This window comes from Oryctolagus cuniculus, chromosome 18 (assembly GCF_051225735.1).
Source record: "Oryctolagus cuniculus isolate XC-2025 breed Fujian yellow rabbit chromosome 18, ASM5122573v1, whole genome shotgun sequence".
Lineage (NCBI taxonomy): Eukaryota > Metazoa > Chordata > Mammalia > Lagomorpha > Leporidae > Oryctolagus > Oryctolagus cuniculus.
Genome location: NC_142884.1, coordinates 274,247 through 293,198, shown reverse-complemented (window position 1 = coordinate 293,198; position 18,952 = coordinate 274,247). Strand labels below are relative to the sequence as shown.

The 18,952-nt window shown below is 47.4% G+C and overlaps 1 protein-coding gene across 4 annotated transcripts; it reads left to right on the top strand.

Annotated features, from left to right (window-relative positions):
• The first annotated feature begins 451 nt into the window (after window positions 1–451).
• On the top strand, window positions 452–18,429 carry ZNF8 (zinc finger protein 8). Of its 4 annotated transcripts, XR_016225098.1 has the most exons (6): window positions 452–654; window positions 4,287–4,413; window positions 4,656–4,751; window positions 9,121–10,597; window positions 14,563–18,179; window positions 18,271–18,429. XR_016225098.1 is itself a non-coding variant. In XM_070063355.2 (5 exons), exons 1-4 carry the CDS (start codon window positions 589–591, stop codon window positions 10,548–10,550), a joined length of 1,719 nt encoding a protein of 572 aa, XP_069919456.2. In that variant the 5' UTR covers window positions 452–588; the 3' UTR covers window positions 10,551–10,597; window positions 18,271–18,429. The 4 variants fall into 4 exon arrangements, 3 of the variants coding, with proteins under 3 accessions (XP_069919456.2, XP_069919455.2, XP_069919457.2); XM_070063355.2 differs by lacking the exon at window positions 14,563–18,179; XM_070063354.2 differs by having other exon boundaries at window positions 14,563–18,429.
• Window positions 18,430–18,952: the final 523 nt, after the last annotated feature.

Here is an 18,952-nt window from a genome sequence, read left to right as displayed (position 1 = left end):
CCACGACACTCACGCGCTGAGGTGACTGTGTGTTTTTGAGGAGGACGGTAATCTCTAGCCTACGCCCAGGCACCCCCCAGGCTTTGTCCGGCCGGGAGGACCCGGCCCAGCGGTCCAGCCCGAAGCCCCTGCAGTCCGCGGCAGAGCTACGACGGGGGCTGCGGGAAGCCCGCCATCCAAGCGCCGCCGCTCGGACTCCACCGGCCCCTCGGCCGTCAGGATGGGAATGTGGGCCCCGACATGCGGGGCCCCTCGGTGGCCGCCCACGCGGGCCCTGGGCACGGACGCCTCAGCTCGCCGGGCACCACAGAGAGCCGGCAAGCGATCGGGTGCCGCGGGACCGGCAGGCGGAGCCTCCCATTGGCCGCGGCCTCAGAAGTCCTCCATTGGTCGAAAGCCAGGAGGGCGGAGGCCTCCATTGGCCTGGCGCTGCGCAGTGCCGCGCGGCCTTCTGGGAGTTGTAGTCACAGCGTCGCCGGCGCAGCCGCCATTGTTCCGTGAGCGGCTAGTCCGGTGGTCGGGTTGGTGGAGGCGGCCCTGTGATTTGGGGCTCTCCTCGGGCTTCTGTCCTCAATCCGTCGGCCCCAGATGGGCCCCGAGGACGAAGCAGCAGGAGTGACGATGGCTGCAGAGCTACCGGCCGTTCGACTGCAGGTAACAAATAACGACGGCTGCGGGCTCCGGGCCAGTCGTCCCCGCGGGAGTGACCCCTTCACCTCAGGACGCGCGATGAGGAGGGCGCGGCGGTTTCAGCCTTTACACCCGGAGGCGCAGATCGGGCCTCGTGACCGGCCGGCAGGACGTGGGGACGCCGAATAGGCGATCTCGGGTCGCCCCGGCCTCCTCGTCCTCGGACGGGACAGGAGCCGTTCCTAACGCTGCCCTCGGCCCCGCCCCCCACACCCGTGAGGACAGGTAGAGCGACCGCAGCGTCGGCCCCCGCCCAGATGGCGGGTTATGATGGAATAGAGATGCTGTGATGCGTGGTCAGGCACCCTCCAGGACCCCCGCACCGCGAAGCTCCTGCCCTGGGAATGGCGCACAGCCTCGGGGTAAGGACAGGCCAGCATGCATCGAGGTGGTGTGGTCAGCCGCTGTGGGGCTGGGGGAGAACTGCCCAGAGCCTTCGAAGCTCCCACACTTGCAGACAATGTGGCTGCTGCTTCTGTTCCCCAAAAAGTGCTACCTCCGTGTGGCAGAAACCAAAAATAATTCGTACTTCCTAGAGCTCTGCAACTTTGAAATTCTGTATTTCCTAATGTGTGTGATTGGCTTGTTTATGGGAATTCGCGTTATTTCAGAGTTAGGTGCATGATGTGAGACTACTATAATCTTAGATTGCCGGTTTTCAGATGTATGAAATGTGACTAGTTTATTCCTGCTGTGGATGAGAGGCGTAGAATAAGTAAAAAGGCTTGAAAGGAAATATATTAATTATTTGTTGCTGTGTAACAACCAAAAAATGGAACTGGCCTAAGACCACAATAAGTATCACACAGTTGTTTCTTTTTCTTTTTTATTTTTTTAAGATTTATTTATTTATTTGAAAGTAAGGGTTACACAGAGAAGGAGAGGCAGAGGGAGAGAGAGGTCTTCCATCCGCTGGGTCACTCCTCAATTGACCACAACGGCTGGAGCTGAGCTGATCCGAAGCCAGGAGCCAGGAACTTCTTCTGGGTCTCTCTTTTGGGCCATTTTGCTTTCCCAGGCCATAGCAGAGAGCTGGATTGGAAGTGGAGCGGCCAGGACTTGAACCAGTGCCCATATGGGATGCAGGCACTGCAGGTGGTGTTACCCGCTACACCAAAGCTCCGGCCCCATCTCACAGTTTCTGATGGTTAGGAATCCTAACAAGCCTTAGCCAGTGGTTCTGGCTCAGGCTCATGAGGTTACAGTCAATACATCACCCTAGGTTTAGTCACCTGAGACTGGACTGGAAGCGGAAGGCCCATCTCCAAGATGCTCACCTGCCTGGCTGTTGGCAGAAGCCTCAGTTCTTGTCTATGTGGCCATCTCTGTGGAACTGCTTGAGTTTCCTCAAACAGCATGTCGGGCTTCCCACAAACTGAGTGATCTGGAATAGGACAAGGCAGAAGCTACAATGCCTTTTGTGTCCTTGGTTCAGCATTCACATTGTTGTTTCCACAGTACACTATCAGCCACAGCTGGTCTTGCTTGGTGTAGGAGGGAACTATAGTAGGGCTGGGGTTCACTGGGAGCCATACTGGAGGCTGTTCACCACAAGAGGCAAGGACCTGAAGTAAAGGGCTTTGTGACTGAGGTAATAAGTCACTTCAAAAGTGGTGACTTAAAACACACATTTAATCTTATAACTCACGAGCTCAGAAGTCTGAAATAAGTTTCATCATGCTGGAACCAAAGTATGATCAGAGCCACCGTCCCTACTGAGGTTCCAGGGGAGAACCCATTTCCTTGCCTTTTGCAGCTGTGAAAGTTGTAGATCTTACATTCCATGCCTCAGAGCCTTCCCTTCATCGTCAAAGTGAGAAATGCTGCATCTTGCTTTAGTGGTCATATTGCCTTCCATCTTCTATAGTCAAAACTCCCTCTTTACTGACATTTTATAAAGACACTTGAAATTGCATTTGGGCCCCACTAGGAAAATCTCACTTTATAGTCTTAGTCAATCTGCAAAGTCTCTTTCACCATATATGGTCATATTCGGATTCTAGGAACTAGGACTTAGAGATCCTATTAGCCAGACCTACATATTTTGGGGTGCATTATTCAGCCTACCATAGCAAGGCTGAAAGGGGTCCCTTCTATGTCAAAAGATGAGAAGGAACCATTCACAGTGTCTTTTGAACAACAAAAATTTTTAGTTTTGATGGAGTACAATGTATTTATATTTTCTGTGGTTACTTGTGCTTCTACTTTCATGTCTACAAATCATTTGCCAAATCGGGATCATAAAGATTTGTCCCTTGTATTCTTTCGAGAATTCTGTAGGGTTTTTTTTGTTTGTTTATTTTTTGTTTTTTATTTATTTGACAGGTAGAACTGTAGAGAGAGAGAGAGAGAGAGAGAGAGAGAGAGAGAGAAAGGTCTTCCTTCTGTTGGTTCACTCCCCAAATGGCTGCTATGGCCGGTGCTGCGCTGATCCGAAGCCAGGAGACAGGTGCTTCCTCCTGGTCTCCCATGTGGTTGCAGGGCCCAAGCACTGGGCCATCCTCCACTGCCTTCCCAGGCCACAGCAGAGAGCTGGACTGAAAGAGGAGCAACTGGGACTAGAACCCGGCGCCCATATGGGATGCCGGCACCACAGGCGGAGGATTAACCGAGTGAGCCACAGCACTGGCCCAGATAATTTTGTAGTTTTAGATCTTAAATTTATATGCCTTTGGGTTCATTTTTATTTTTGGTGTGAGGTGGGGAGTCACCATTATTCTTTTGCACGTGGCTATTCCATCGTCCTATAGGAAGTGTTTTTCAGCCACTTCTTTCCTATCACAGTTTCCAAAGGGTGATGCTTTTATAGATGTGGACTCTGGATAAATGCTTGGTGTTTCTAAGGGAGGAACTGAGCCAATACTGATCCAGAAATACCTGTTTCAAACATAGCCACGTCAACCCACAGAAGGGTTTTGTTTGTAGGACACATTTTAGATATGCTATGTTCATTTAAAAATTGAAATTTTTCACATAAAAATCTGACCTAATTTCCAGCTCTTTTCCAGAATTTGACCACAGAGGGCCTGTATTTCCCCATAATCAATCAGTTCTTAGTCCTGCTGCTTCCTCATACAGGACACATTCTCCTTTAAGTCTTTGACCCTGCTACTCACAGGGTAAGTGCTCTTGTCAGCTCTTAACCTGGCCGGCTACAGTTACATGAGCCTGCCAGGTCCTGATGGCAGGTGAGTCTCTGACACCCTCCTATACAGCATTTTTCTCAGGAAGGGTGATCAGTGTTACTTCGTATCAAAGGATTAGTGAGTATATGTAAGTTAAGCCCTGCTGTGTAGCAAATTATTCCAAAACAGTATCGTTATATAATAGCCATTTCTTCGGCCCAGAAACTTAGAAGTTAGCTGTTTAGGATGATCTTTTTTGGCCCCCTCACCTGTCCATCAGCTGTGGTTGTTCTCAGTGTCTCACTTTACAACCTACTCCTATTTGTGGTGACTCCGTAAGTCCCCAGTTGCACCTGACTCACATCACTTAGGGCACAATTTCTCTCATGATTCTGGCCTGCCTGTTTTCTCCTTCCTCAGGGAGCACTGATGGGAACAGTCTAGCTGATTGAGAATTGTGTGATATTTCAGGAGCCTGTGACCTTCCGAGATGTGGCTGTGGACTTTACCCAGGAAGAGTGGGGGCAGCTGGACCCTACGCAGAGGACCCTGTACCGTGATGTGATGTTGGAGACCTTTGGGCATCTGCTGTCTGTGGGTAAGAGCTGCTGCCTGAGCTGCTGTGACTGAGTGTTCCCGAGTTAGAGGTGTGAGGCCTCTAGTGTGAGGACCTGACCTATGGGTACGTTCATGCAGGAGGCATCTGCTTTTTGCTGTCCCGAAGCAAAGCCTTCACTTTGTGGTGAACTGTCCATACATCCTGACATTGAAGAGAATAGGCTAGAGCCAGGATTGATCTTCTTGTTCAGGGCTGCTGCCAACCTCTGTGTCTGTTTCCAGGTCCTGAGCTTCCCAAACCTGAAGTCATCTCCCAGCTGGAGCAAGGAGCTGAACTATGGGTAGCAGAGAGAGGAATCACACAGAGCTGTCATCCAGGTGAGAACTGACCAAATAGGTACCTCTAGCAGAAGTAGCCCAGCAGGTCACTGGAGATGCACTTTGTAGAAAAGGTGGTGTTTCAGGGTCCACAAGATCACCCCCTTTTACTAAGAGACCCCACAGGACACAGCTGTGATTGGTTATAGAGTAAAAGACTACAGAGTAAAACCAGTAGAGGGCCAAAATCCAGAGGAAACCAGGCACCAGTTTCTAGAATCCTCTACCTGTGGTCACACAGGATGTGCTTAGTTCCCCCAGCAATGAGCTGTAACAAGATGAAAGAAATACTGTCTACCAGGGAATCTTTTGGAGACTCAGGGTCAGGGATTTTTATGGGGACTGTTCACGCATAGGCATCATCTGCCTATTGCAGGCCTTTTCCCAAGGGAAAGCCAGTGTTTGGAATAAACCACATTGTGCCCCAACAGTGTGGTTACAGTGAACCACTCTTATCATTAGGGTAGCAGAAACTCTCCCCAAATCCAAGTTCCTGGTGTAGAAAGGGCCAAGCTTTCCAGCAGGCCTGCACTGTTCACTGTTTTCTGCATGGTGCTCCACAGCCCCTTCATCTGTGCTCCCTCCCTCTGAGCTCAGAAACCATTTGCCTCTTCTCCAGTGGTCAGAATCCCACCCCTTCCTTCCACTCTGCTCTTTCTAGATTGTTCCCCCCTCACTAGCTTTTTCAGCATGCCTTTCCATGGGATCATCTCTGATACATGAAACTACCCTTCTTCATCTTCTCCATTTCATTCTTGCATGTCTGGATTCTGTAATCCTGATCCCTACACCATTCTGTTCTTTTGTCAGAAAGGATTTTATTTAGCTGTAGATACCTTAAAGCCAGGTTAGAGCAACTGAGTGTTGCTTTCCTCAGGGTTACAGTGTGTCTGCAGGCATTGCAGGCATTCCAGTCTTCATATCCATGGTCAGACAAAAAAAGGAAGAGAGGAAGTAGGAAGATAAGTGCCAGCCATATCTGTCCTCTTTTATTAGAATTCCAGATGTTATTCATTGAGTTATGTTTGGTCAAGACTTGATCACTAACCACCTACTCTGACCTTTGTTGGTAAGGAGACTGGAAAAGGGGATCTAGATTGACATAATTGGCTTAGGTAAGTCATGATCCCATCTGGCATGTTACAGAGAGAGAGAGAAAGAGAGAGAGAGAGAGAACTTCCATCCACTGGTCCACTCCCCAAATGGCCACCATGGCCAGAGTTGGGCCAGAAGCCAGGAGCTTCTTCTGGGTCTCCCATGTGTGTACAGGGACCCAAGCATTTGGGCCATCCTCCACTGCCTTCCCAGGCACATTAGCAGGGAGCTGATCAGAACTGGAGCAGCTGGAACTCAAGCTGGCACCCGTATGGGATGCCAGCACCACAGGCAGCAGCTTCAGCCACTACACCACAGTCGCTTTACCCGCTATGCCACAGCACCAGCCTCCAAGGGAATCTTTTAATATATGACCTTGGGGCCGGCGCTGTGGTACAGCAGGTTAAAACCCTGGCCTGAAGTGCCAGCATCCCATATGGGCACCAGTTCTAGCCCCAGCTGCTCCTCTTCTGATCTAGCTCTCTGCTATGGCCTGGGAAAGTAATGGAGGATGGCCCAAGTCCTTGGGCCCCTGCACCCACATGGGAGACCCGGAAGAAGCTCCTGGCTCCTGGCTTCGGATGGGTACAGCTCTGGCCACTGCAGCCATCTGGGGAGTGAACCGTCAGATAAAAGACCTCTCTCTAACTCTGTGTCTTTACCTCTCTCTGTAATTATGTCTTTAAAATAAATAAAATAAATCTTTAAAAAAAATTTTAAAAATATGACCTTTTTGTCATCTCTTTCACTTAGCATAATGCCTTTGAATTCCTCCATATGTTGTAGCAAATGTCAATACTTTGTTCCTTTTTTTTTTTTTTTTTTTTTGACAGGCAGGAGTGGACAGTGAGAGAGAGAGACAGAGAGAAAGGTCTTCCTTTTTTGCCGTTGGTTCACCCTCCAATGGCTGCCGCGGCCGGCGCGCTGCAACCAGTGCACCACGCCTATCCAATGGCAGGAGCCAGATACTTCTCCTGGTCTCCCATGGGGTGCAGGGCCCAAGCACTTGGGCCATCCTCCACTGCACTCCCTGGCCACAGCAGAGAGCTGGCCTGGAAGAGGGGCAACCGGGACAGAATCCGGTGCCCCAACCGGGACTAGAACCCGGTGTGCCGGCGCCGCAAGGCGGAGGATTAGCCTAGTGAGCCACGGCGCCAGCCACTTTGTTTCTTTTTATGGCTGAGGATTATATGATTATATGCATAGATGATTTTGTTTATCCACTGGTTGGTAGACATTTGGATTGTTTCTGGGTTTTTGGCTGTTATTAATAGTGCTACTGTAAATGTTGGTATACAGGCTTTTGTGTGGGCTTATGTTTTGTAAGGCCCGTCTGGGTTCTGTGCAGTCAAATTTGGGAGTTAAAGGTGAGAGATTAAGGGGGTCTAGTACCCAGCCAACATTAGCTCTTCCAGCACTTCTGCAGCTAAGCTCTCATTTTTCCCTTGGTGAGGCTCTCCAGACTAATATTTCTGGACACGCACTACCTGTCAGTTCTAAACATTGTATATAGACACTGTAGTGTGGTGAGATAGACCTTGAACGTGTGTGTTTCTTTCTTTTTTTTTTTTTATGGGGCCTGGCGCCATGGCTCACTTGGCTAATCTTCCGCCTGCAGCACCGGCATCCCATATGGACGCCGGGTTCTAGTCCCGGTTGCTCCTCTTGCAGTCCAGCTCTCTGTGGTGGCCCGGGAGGGCAGTGGAGGATGGCCCAAGTGCTTGGGCCCTGCACCTACATGGGAGACCAGGAGGAGGCACCTGGTTCCTGGCTTTGGATCAGCACAGCGCTGGCCGCAGCGGCCATTTCGGGGGTGAACCAAAGGAAGGAAGACCTTTATCTCTGTCTCACTGTAACTCTACTGTCAAACAAATAAATAAATAAATCTTTTTTTAAAAAAAGATTTTATTTATTTGAGAGGTAGAGTTACAGAAAGAGAGATGGAGAGGCTGGTGCCATGGCTCAATAGGCTAATCCTCCGCCTGCGGTGCCGGCACCCCAGGTTCTAGTCCCAGTCGGGGCACCAGATTCTGTCCCGGTTGCTCCTCTTCCAGTCCAGCTCTCTGCTGTGGCCCGGGAGTGCAGTGGAGGATGGCCCAAGTCCTTGGGCCCTGCACCTGCATGGGAGACCAGGAAAAGCACCTGGTTCCTGGCTTTGGATCAGCACAATACGCCAGCCACAGCGCGCCGGCCGCAGTGGCCGTTGGGGGGGGTAAAACAACGGAAAAGGAAGACCTTTCTCTGTCTCTCTCTCTTTCACTGTCCACTCTGCCTGTCAAAAAAAAAAAAAAAAAAAAAAGAGAGAGAGACGGAGAGACGGAGAGACAGAGAGTTTACTGGTTCAATCCCCAAATGACTGCAATGGCTGAATGTGGGATGATCCAAAACCAGAAGCCAGAAACTGCTTTATATCTCCCAGTGGGTGCAGGGGCCCAAGCACTTGGGCCATCCTCCACTGCCTTCCCAGAGCACTAGCAGAGAGCTGGATCAGAAGAAAAGCAGCTGGGACATGAACCAGTGCCCATATGGGATGTCAGCGCCACAGGCAGAGGCTTAGCCCACTATACCACAGCACCAACACTGAACATGTGTGTTTCATGGGTAAGACTTGAGCAGGTGAGGGGGACTGAAGACATTTAGGGTGAGTGGGGAAGCCTGGCCCCCAGTGAAGTCCACATCCTAATCCTCAGAACTGGTTATCCTGAATTATTGGATGTGCCCAATGCAATCATAAGGATCATTATAAGAGACAAGAGGGGCAGAGTCATAAAAGGAAATGTAATGACAAGCAAATGTCATTGAGAGACTTGAAGATGGTATCTTGTGGCTCTAGAGATGAGAGAAAGACCCAAAGAGTGCAGGCTTCCTCTAGGAGCTGGGAGAAACAAAGAAGCAGATCTTTCCCTACAGCCTCCAGGAAGAACAGACCAGTTGGCACCTTGATTTTAGGACTTCTACATTCTAGGGCTGTAAGATAATCATCATGTACTGATTTAAGGCGCTAAGTTTGTGGTAAGTTTATTAAAGCAACAGATAGGAACCTGGTGCACCTTCACTTCATTGCCAGTAACTGGCCCACAGCAGGTGCTCAGTATTTGTCAGATGAGTGAAGCCATGTTTGAGGACAGGACGCTTGGTACCAACATAAGAGGAGAGCTGAGCCTTGAAGAGCAGGTCGTTAGCATCCTAGGTTAGTAATATAGACCCTGGTATTAGGAGCCTGTAACCCCTAGTTTTCCCCCCAACCACTCAGAGCTCTTTGGTTTTCTTTCAGGCTGGGAGCCTAGACCTGAAAGCCAGGCATCTTCCAAGGAGCAGGGCCCTCAAGAAGAGGAGCCATCCCGTGTCACGAAAGAGGAAGGATCCCCAAGGGGAGTGTCCTATCCCTCCGTGTCGGGAAAAGACCGGGAACATGAGGGCCAGGGCCAGGCACTCGAGAAGGGCCAGAATAGCATGAGACGACTGGGATTTGGTCTCAAGGAAGCACCAGTTCAGGATCTACACTATGAAAGTCTCGGACTTGGGGAAAACCAGGTCCTGAGCACAGACCCACATCCGTTCCCAGAAATTTCTAAGACAGAATACATCTGTCCTTATGGCTCACAGGTCACAAACTTGAAACCTAAATCAAGCTCAGTCAGTCAACAGACAGGCTCCCCCGGGAAACAGACCTGTGAAAACAATGACTGTAGCAAAGCTTCCAGTCAGGCTGTTCCAGAACTCACAAAAACCCAGGTACAGGATAAACCCTACAAATGTACTGACTGTGGAAAGTCATTTAACCATAATGCACACCTCACAGTGCACAAGAGGATTCATACAGGAGAAAGGCCTTATATGTGCAAAGAGTGCGGAAAGGCCTTCAGCCAGAATTCTTCCCTCGTTCAACATGAGCGAATCCACACGGGAGACAAACCCTATAAATGTGCTGAATGTGGGAAATCTTTCTGCCACAGCACACACCTTACTGTCCATCGGAGAATTCACACTGGGGAGAAACCCTACGAGTGTCAGGACTGTGGGCGGGCCTTCAACCAGAACTCTTCACTGGGCCGGCATAAGAGAACACACACTGGGGAGAAGCCATACACCTGCAGCGTGTGTGGGAAAGCCTTCTCTCGGACCACCTGCCTTTTTCTGCACCTGAGGACTCACACGGAGGAGCGGCCCTACGAGTGTAACCACTGTGGGAAGGGTTTCAGGCACAGCTCCTCCCTGGCCCAGCATCAGCGAAAACATGCTGGGGAGAAGCCCTATGAATGCCGGCAAAGGCTCATCTTTGAGCAGACGACAGCTTTAACAAAGCACCAATGGGCAGAAGCCCTCAGCTGTGACCCACCTTTGAGTCAAGATGAGAGGACTCACCAAAGCAACAGGCCCTTCAGATGTCATCAGTGTGGGAAATGTTTCATTCAGAGCTCTCACCTCATCCGACATCAGATAACTCACACCAGAAAGGAGGAGCCCAGCGGACGTAACCGACGACGGGAGCAGTCCTCGGACGCAAGTTCACACTCAGCACAGCACTCGAGTTCAGGAGAGAATTCTGCGAACCAAGCAAAGTCAGGACAGCCAGCAAGCAGGGCCCTTGCATTGTTTGACATCCGTGAAATCGTACAAGAAAAAAACCCTGTGCATGTTATTGGGGTGGAAGAGCCTTCCATGAGCACTTCTGTGTTATTTGACATCAGGGAATCCACATAGGAGAGAAATTCTGCAGATGATTTTTGAACCACAGGTATAAAAATGCGGTAAGTCCACATGGCATATGCATGGAAATAGGGACTTGGGGTAAAAATACTAATGGTGACCTCTGACTTTCTAAGGAAATAATGCTTCCCAAATCCATCAAACCCAGAGCCCCTTTTAATAACATATTTTCAAATGTTTCCTCCATTACAGAACAGTAAATTCACCAAGAATGTAACCTACTCATATACGTAATGCAGAAAAATCAACATATATCCTCATTTTGTGTAGGGTAATTTAAGTGAAAGTAGTTTGTGATAGAGCAATGTGGTAAAATGATGCTTCCTGAGCCAGTTAGTATCTTGCCATTTCCATTGTGTGGGCCCAGTTATACAAAGAAATCTGGGGCAACAGCCTGTAACTTGCACACTAGTACAGGGTATGCTGTTGGCCACAGAAATGTGTGAGGGCCATTCTTGATTGGGATATGATTTTCTAGAGTATTGACTAACTCATGAAAAAATTTGAACAAAGCAAAATACTGCTGCATTTCCTGAAAATTCTGTGTAAATTCCAAGCATGCAACAATTCATTTATGAGAAATCAGTCAGAGATTCAGTTCATATATTGCATATATTGTTGTTTCATACCTTACATATATAGTCCACTGGGGCCAGTCCTTTGCTTTATGGTCATTGCAGCATGCGTGGCTCCCTCCCACATTGCATACACACACACCCCAAGTCATGTGATAAAGAAGTGCCCATGAAATTCCACAGTGTTCCTGAGGGCAGTCAGCGCTTGCTGAAAACCACTGCATTAGAACAACCAGTGTTGCTATTAGCCTGAGATTCTTGCCTAGGGTGGTTTGCCCCCCAGAGGACGTTTAGTCATGTCTGGAGACATTCTCAGTTGTCAGCAAAGGAAGGGTACCACTGTCATCTAGTGGCTAGAGACCAGGGTTGCTGCTCAACATACTACAGTGCTCAGGAAAACAACAGACTTTTCTCACCCCTGGTAGAAACCCAGCCTAGCACCACAGCCAACACATTTCTATACTCCGTAAATTGACCAAAGCTGTACAATCATGTACATTTGATTTTAACAAATAGTATCATTAGCTAAGTAAAATATAGTTTACTTTTTAGAAAATCTTTCACTGTTTGTAGCATTCACAGTTGGTGTGAAGAAAAGAAGACAACAACTACTTACTTTTCTAAATAATCTTTCAGCATTCATTGTGGACATTTTATTTTTTTAAGATTTATTTTATTTATTTGAAAGGCAGAGTTATAGAAAGTAGGGAGAGAGAGAGAGGTCTCCAGCCACTGGTTCATTCCCCAAATGGCCACAATAGTCAGAGCTGGGCCAGGCCAATGCCAGGAGCTAGGAGCTTCATCCTGTCTCCCACATGGGTGGCAGAGGCCCAAGTATTTGGGTTATCTTCCGCTGCTTTCCCAAACACATTAGCAAGGACCTGGAGCAGGGTGCTGGTGCTGTGGCTAAGCCTCTGCCTGCAGTACTGGCATCCCATATGGGCACTGGTTTGTATCCCGACTGCTCCACTTTTAATCCAGCTCTCTGTTTATGGCCTGGGAAAGCAGTGGAAGATGGCCCAATTGCTTGGGCCTCTATACCCACACAGACCCAAAAGAAGCTCCTGGCTCCTGGTTTCAGATCTGCCTAGCTCTGACTGTTGGGGCCATTTGGGGAGTGAACCAGCAGTGGAAGACCTTTCTTTCTCTCTCTGTGTAACTCTGCCTCTCAAATAAACAAACAAAATCTTAAAAAAAAAAAAAAAAAAATGGAGCAGCCAGTACTAAAACCAGCACTCATATGGGTTGTCAGCATCACAGGCAGTGGCTTAACCTGCTGCACTACAATGCTGGCCCCATGTGTTTTCATTGTTAACATCAGTCCCAGAAATCATGTTACTTCATCACTATTTCTGAATATATCCCTAAAAGGCAAAGACTTTGTATGTACATGAACCATGTTGAGCCACAAGGACAAAATCATTTTCATAATCACACTAAGCCATTTGCCTTTTCTGCTGTGTTTGTTTGCACTGATGGTGTGCAAGCAACAGTTTAAATCAGGGCAATGATCTCAAGCTTATTGTGTTTGTCTCCACTTGAGCAATGCAGAAAAGAAAAAATATTCATTTCACTTAATGCCTGTGATGAAACAGGAAAATATGATTGATTTTATTAAATCTCAAAGAAGACTACATTGTTGTTACCTAAATTGATATCATCAGATATCAAATGTTCCTGATTGCCTTATAAGTGTTTTGTTTTCTATTTTCTTTGTTCCATTCATGATGTGATCAAGAACCCACAGTGCATTTACTTGACATTTTTCTTAAGTCTCTTTTGACCCCATTCTTATTTAATCTTTTATTTGTTAAAAGAAAAATAAAAAAACCTAAAATTTTCTCTACCCTGAGCCTGCCCATTTCACCCTCCTTGCTTTGGCCTGGTGGAATGACTTCCACTGGGCTCTGCTAATGGGCCTTGTGAACTCTTGTGACTACCACTGTTCTTGAAGCTCATCTCCCCAACCTTGCACAGGGCCCCTACGGGAGGACTATTGGAAGACATTATCTTGACTGTCAAGGCCCAGAGAAAAGACATCATTTATGCAGAGAACATTCTTAACATGTCTACAGTGGGAAATTTTACCTTCTTCATGTTGCTTCTCTAACTTTTCTCCAAAGGAAAACACAGGTTTCTGACCTTTACTGATGCTGTTTTTTTTTTTTTTTTTTTTAAGATTTATTTATTTGTTTAAAAGGAAGAGTTACAGAGAGGCAGAGGCAGAGAGAAGTCTTCCATCCACTGGTTCACTCCCCAAATGGCCACAATGGCTGGAGCTGGGCTGATCCAAAGCCAGGAGCTTCCTTCTGGTCTCCCACACAGGTGCAGGGGCCCAAGCACTTGGGCCTTCCTCTACTGCTTTCCCAGGCCACAGAGCAGAGAGCTGGATCATAAGTGGAGCAGCCAGGACTCGAACCAGCACCCATATGGGATGCCGGCACTGTGGGCGGCGGCTTTACTTGCCATACCATAGCGCCATATATTTCAAATAAATATTTATTTATTTGAAAGGCAGAGTTACAGAGAAGCAGAGGCAGAGAGAGAGGTCTTCCACCCACTGGTTCACTCCCTGGATGGCCACAATGGCTGGAGCTGCACATATATGAAGCCAGGAGCTTCCCCCAGGTATCCCACATGGGTGCAGAGGCTCAAGAACTTGAGCCATATTCATAGGCCATAACAGAGAGCTGGATTGGAAGTGGAGTAACCAGGCCCTGAACTGGTATCCATATGAGATGCCAGTACAGCAGGCAGCAGCTTTATCCGCTATGCCACAGCACCGGTCCTCATGCTGTTCTTGACATAAAAAGAGCATGTTTCAAAGTGTGGTCCTTGATCTGTTAGCACAGGGATACTAAAATTAAGGATTTAAACCTACTATCTTTTTTGTTGTTGTTGCTTTTAAAGAATTATTTATTTATTTATTTGTTTATGTGAGAGGTAGAGTTACAGACAGTGAGAGGGAGAGACAGAGAGAAAGGTCTTCCATCTGCTGGTTCACTCCCCAAATGGCCACAATGGCTGGAGTGGGGCCGATCTGAAGCCAGGAACCAGGAGCTTCTTCCAGGTCTCCCACGTGGGTGCAGGGGCCCAAGGACTTGGGCCATTTTCTACTGCTTTCCCAGGGCATAGCAGAGAGCTGGATTGGAAGAACAGACAGGACTAGAACCAGCACCCATATGAGATGCTGGCGCTGCAGGCGGAGGATTAACGCACTGTGCCACAGCGCCGGCCCCTAAACCTACTTTCTAACCTCAAATGAAACAATCATGTACTGTTCCTAAGCCGATGCCTATAAATTTTTTATAGCTATAGCCAATGTCTGTCCTACCAGGACACTAAATCATCTACCCTGTTATACAGAACAGTTGTCTGTTAATGCACAGCTTTAATCAGGTCATTTTTGTTTGATATTCTTCTCACTGCAGTTGTTCTAGTGATGTTAAATATCCATCACCATCAAAAATTGGAAGAAAGAAAATGTGATCGCAGCACATCTCAGTATGTAGAAACTTGTTCCTAAAAATAAACTACAAAAGGAATGTTGGATTGCAGGGTGTAAAATTGAGTGGAAGAATGATCATCTTGGAAAAAATACCAGAGAACTTGCAATGTCCATTTTTGTTCTTGGATGCTGAGAGTATCACCACTGATGGGATTTCCACTGGAGCACAGCTGTTTTCTAGGGTTCTTGGAGCCACTTTGCATTCATCTCCAGAGGTCTCTGTAAGATACTGTTGATGCCCTAGATTGATTTCTCACATTTTCCTCTGATAGCATCCTCATACATTTCCTTTGTCGGCTCTCACTTTTCATTGCTACTCTGTTGTACCTTGGTCTGCACTACTTTGTCTTTCATTCTTGGCAGATAACTTTCTGTTTACATAACTAAGAAAAGGTACAATTTTTTAAATATTTATTTTCTTGAGAGGCAGAGTGAGAAAGAGAGGGAGAAACAGAGAGAGAAAGAGATCTTCAATCTCCAGGTTCACTTTCCTAATGGCTGCATCAGCTGGGGCTGGACAGGCTGAAGCCAGGAGCTAGGAACTCCATCTGGGTCTCCCACATGGGTGCAAGCATTTGGGCCATATTTATTAGCAGGGAGCTGGATTAGAAGTGGAGCAGCCAAGGCTTGAACCGGCACTCGGATACAGGATGCTCTTCTGACCCTTTAATGGGGCTGTTATCACCTGCCATCCTATTAGGAAATAAGTTTTTGTCCCCTCCCCTTCCTCATCCCATGAGGTTCTATTGATTTTACCATGTAAACATCTGGAAACTTCATCCCATGCCCACTAACAGTGCTGCTACTGGACAGCCTTGAGAGGAGAAATGACCTGCTATCAAATGGCCCAGCAAGGATGTGAGCAGACAATCTAATAGCAGAACCCCGCTTTTCACTGTCCTTCACTGCCCCCTACCAGGAAGATGTGTGGGACTGGGGATGCACATGGGAATGCCTCCCCGCTCTGGGGAGATGGGACCAGCAACAGCATTTGGTTCTAGATAGCCCTGGACACTGGACCTGTGATTGCCTCATTCCCTCCTTCCTGAACCCAAAACAGCACATCCTGAAGCAGATTTGACACCTCTCAAAGTGGATGCTGGGTCAGACAAGGCTGCAGTAACACCACTGGGCAGCAGGCAGGAGTGGAAGAGGCAACAGATCTTTGCATATTTTTCACTTCCCCCTTCAATTCACATTGTCTAGCTGTGCTATTCCTACTGTCGTCCTTGTAAATATTTTGAAATGTGTAAGAAACTCCTCAGGGGAAATTATTGTAAACTAGGCAAAATTCACACTGTTCACAAAAGTAGTGTGAGTCCTTTGTAGTAAAACTTGGAAAACTACAAAAATTTTAAAAGTATAAAACCTTACTTAAAATCCTTCATACTTCAGCCATCCATAGATGGTCATTAACATTTAGATTTTACTAATTTTCCTTGCAATTTTTTTCTTAGACGTGTGTATACACCTACATGTAGTGTACACTAAATCTTGCACACGAACATGCACGTATATGCATAGTTTTCTTGTGTCTAGAAATTTGGAGTCCCCCTAGTTCTGTTGTAACATGTGCTTACTATAGTTTGAGCATTTTCCCTGCCAATGACTTTCATGTAGTGCTTTAAATTATCTTTTGAGGGTCAAGGGAGTCGTAATGATGGCCCTCCACCCAGTATTTACCAGACTTGAGTTTTCTTAGGGGGCAGAGGTTTTTCCTACATACTTCCAGTGCTGTGCATTGATGCAACTTCTGAGGACAGTTCATCAGTCACCCCTTGGCTTAGCAAAGCTGGTAGGAATGGATTTGCACATGTTCAGACTGTACATGGTTTTCACCGTGCTATTTATTTTAAAAGTAAAAGTTCGGAAACAACCTCCATATCCACTGTGAATAACCAGCTGAGTAATTGTGGTGGAATGGAGATCACAGCCTTAAAAATAAGAGATTGTCTTTATATACTAATGGGAAGAGCTTCAAGTTCTGGGGGGAGAGGGGCAAGCAAGGTGTAAAACTGCATATGGTATGTTACCATTTGTGAAAAAAGGAAACTTGTGCTTAATACACAGTCTCTGAAAGTGTGAAAAGCAAGCAGGCATAGTGGTTGCCCTTAAGGAGGAAAAGTGGGAGGACAGGGATGAGGAATAATTTCCATTCTATTTTTTTTATATTTTTGGAATTTTGAAACATGAATATACTAGCAGTTCAAAAAATAAGTTTGAATTAAAAATCTCAAGCTTTCAAGTTGCCACGTTGGATAATTTGTTTCATTATTTACTGTCTGTCTCTGTCCACCACAATGTCCACATGAGCAGGGATGGCTGTGTGTCTTGGTCTTACCTGTTCTGTAAATGCTCATGCATGTATTCCGTTAACAAAGCCAGTTGAGTATGAAACAACTTCAACTCCTTGATGGTGCCAAAGGTTTTTTATTACTAGCCACAGTTCAGCCCTTGCATGCATTTCCATCGTCTCGGAAAGTTCTTCCTTGAGTGGTGCTGGCCTACAGGCAGGTGGCTGAGAGGACTTTTTAAACTCACCCTGTGGCCATGGGGAATACGGAAGGGACCTGGGCAGCCTGATAGTGGGAATCTTTTCCACCAGGTCACCTCAGCCTGTGTGTAGGTAAAGTTTTTGTGTTGCAGTATACCTGGGACGTCCTCTCGTTAGGGACAGTTATTTGCATTACACAGAACTATGTTATTTGTAGGGAGTTGTGGACATTCATGGCATGTTTACAGTCATTCAGTTTCCAGCTAAGGGGGGGGGGGAGGGTGTGCAGGTGTAAAATGATAAATTCATACAATGGGAACACTGACCATTAAAAAAAGTGTATGGGGCTAGGGTGGTCCCTAAGGTTAAGCCACTGCTTGTGTCGTTGGCATGTGGTATTGGAGCCCAGGCCCGCTGCTGCACTTCTGATCCAGCTCCGTGCTAATGCACCTGGGAGGAAGCAGACAATGGCCCAAGTACTTGGGTTCCTGACATCCAAGTGATAGACCCAGATGGAATTCTGGGCTGCGGGCCTCATCCTGTCCTAGTCCTGGCTTGTTACTGGCATCTGGGAAGTGAACCAATGGATGGAAATCTCTACATGTGTCTCACACTCTATCACTCTGCCTTTTGAATAAATCTCTTTTTTTTTTTAATGTTTAATGAGGTGGAGAAATGTTCAGGGTCTGTGAGAAAAAACAACTGTAAAATCTGACTATGATTGTTTCACATTGTTTATGGACAAATGTAAAGTGGAGGGCAATTTGGAACGTTGGCTTGGAGACTTCAAAAATGTCAAGATTATTTAAAAGTAAAACAATATCCACACAAGATTGAAGCCAAGTGGGGATGGGACCACAGAATGCAATGCGTTTTTAGTTTGTGCTTGAATAAAATAAGAAAGGAAGAAAATATCCTTGGCACAGTTGGGAAATTTGGCCTCTGGGCTGTGGATTAGGGAATGGGTCTCAACGTCATTTCTTGCATGGATGGAAGAAAGTATGCGTTCTTCCAGGACAACCGCTGAAGGGCCTACAGGACTCGAGGTAAAAAAGATGACGAAATGATACATTTTTGTACCTTTGTGTGTATGGTATATATAAAGGGAGAAAGACGTGCATGTTCCGTGTTCTGCAGGGAACCACGAGGGCCAGCAGCCATGCGTTCACGAGGCCCTACTGCTCAGAACCTCAGATTCTGCGGTAAAGCCAAGGATTTCATGTAGGTATTTACCAAACAAGAGAAAGCACAATCCATGCAACTTTTATTAATAAAATGCAAGTTTATTGATAGAAATTGAAATTTTTGTTTCGCTTAACACATACTATTCAAGTGATTCCACCACCCCACCAAGTTCTTAAAAATGTAAAAACCTGGCTGGCGCTGCAGCTCACTAGGCTGATCCTCTGCCTGCGGTGCTGGCACCCCAGGTTCTAGTCCCAATCAGGGCGCCAGATTCTGTCCTGGTTGCCCCTCTTCCATTCCAGCTCTCTGCTGTGGCCTGGAAGGGCAATGGAGGATGGCCCAGGTCCTTGGGCCCTGCACCCATGTTGGAGACCAGGAGGAAGTACCTGGCTCCTGGCTTCAGCTCGGCACAGCACCGGCCATGGCGGCTATTTGGGGGGTGAACCAACAAAAAGGAAGATCTTAGGCCGGCGCTGTGGCTCAGTAGGCTAATCCTCCGCCTTGCGGCGCCGGCACACCGGGTTCTAGTCCCGGTCGGAGCGCCGGATTCTGTCCCAGTTGCCCCTCTTCCAGGCCAGCTCTCTGCTGTGGCCTGGGAGTGCAGTGGAGGATGGCCCAAGTGCTTGGGCTCTGC

Coding starts and splice junctions, on each gene's coding strand:
- ZNF8 (XM_070063355.2), top strand. CDS start 589: ATGGGCCCCGAGGACGAAGCAGCAGGAGTGACGATGGCTGCAGAGCTA. Junction 655..4,286: donor TACCGGCCGTTCGACTGCAG/GTAACAAATAAC, acceptor GTGATATTTCAG/GAGCCTGTGACCTTCCGAGA. Junction 4,414..4,655: donor TGGGCATCTGCTGTCTGTGG/GTAAGAGCTGCT, acceptor GTCTGTTTCCAG/GTCCTGAGCTTCCCAAACCT.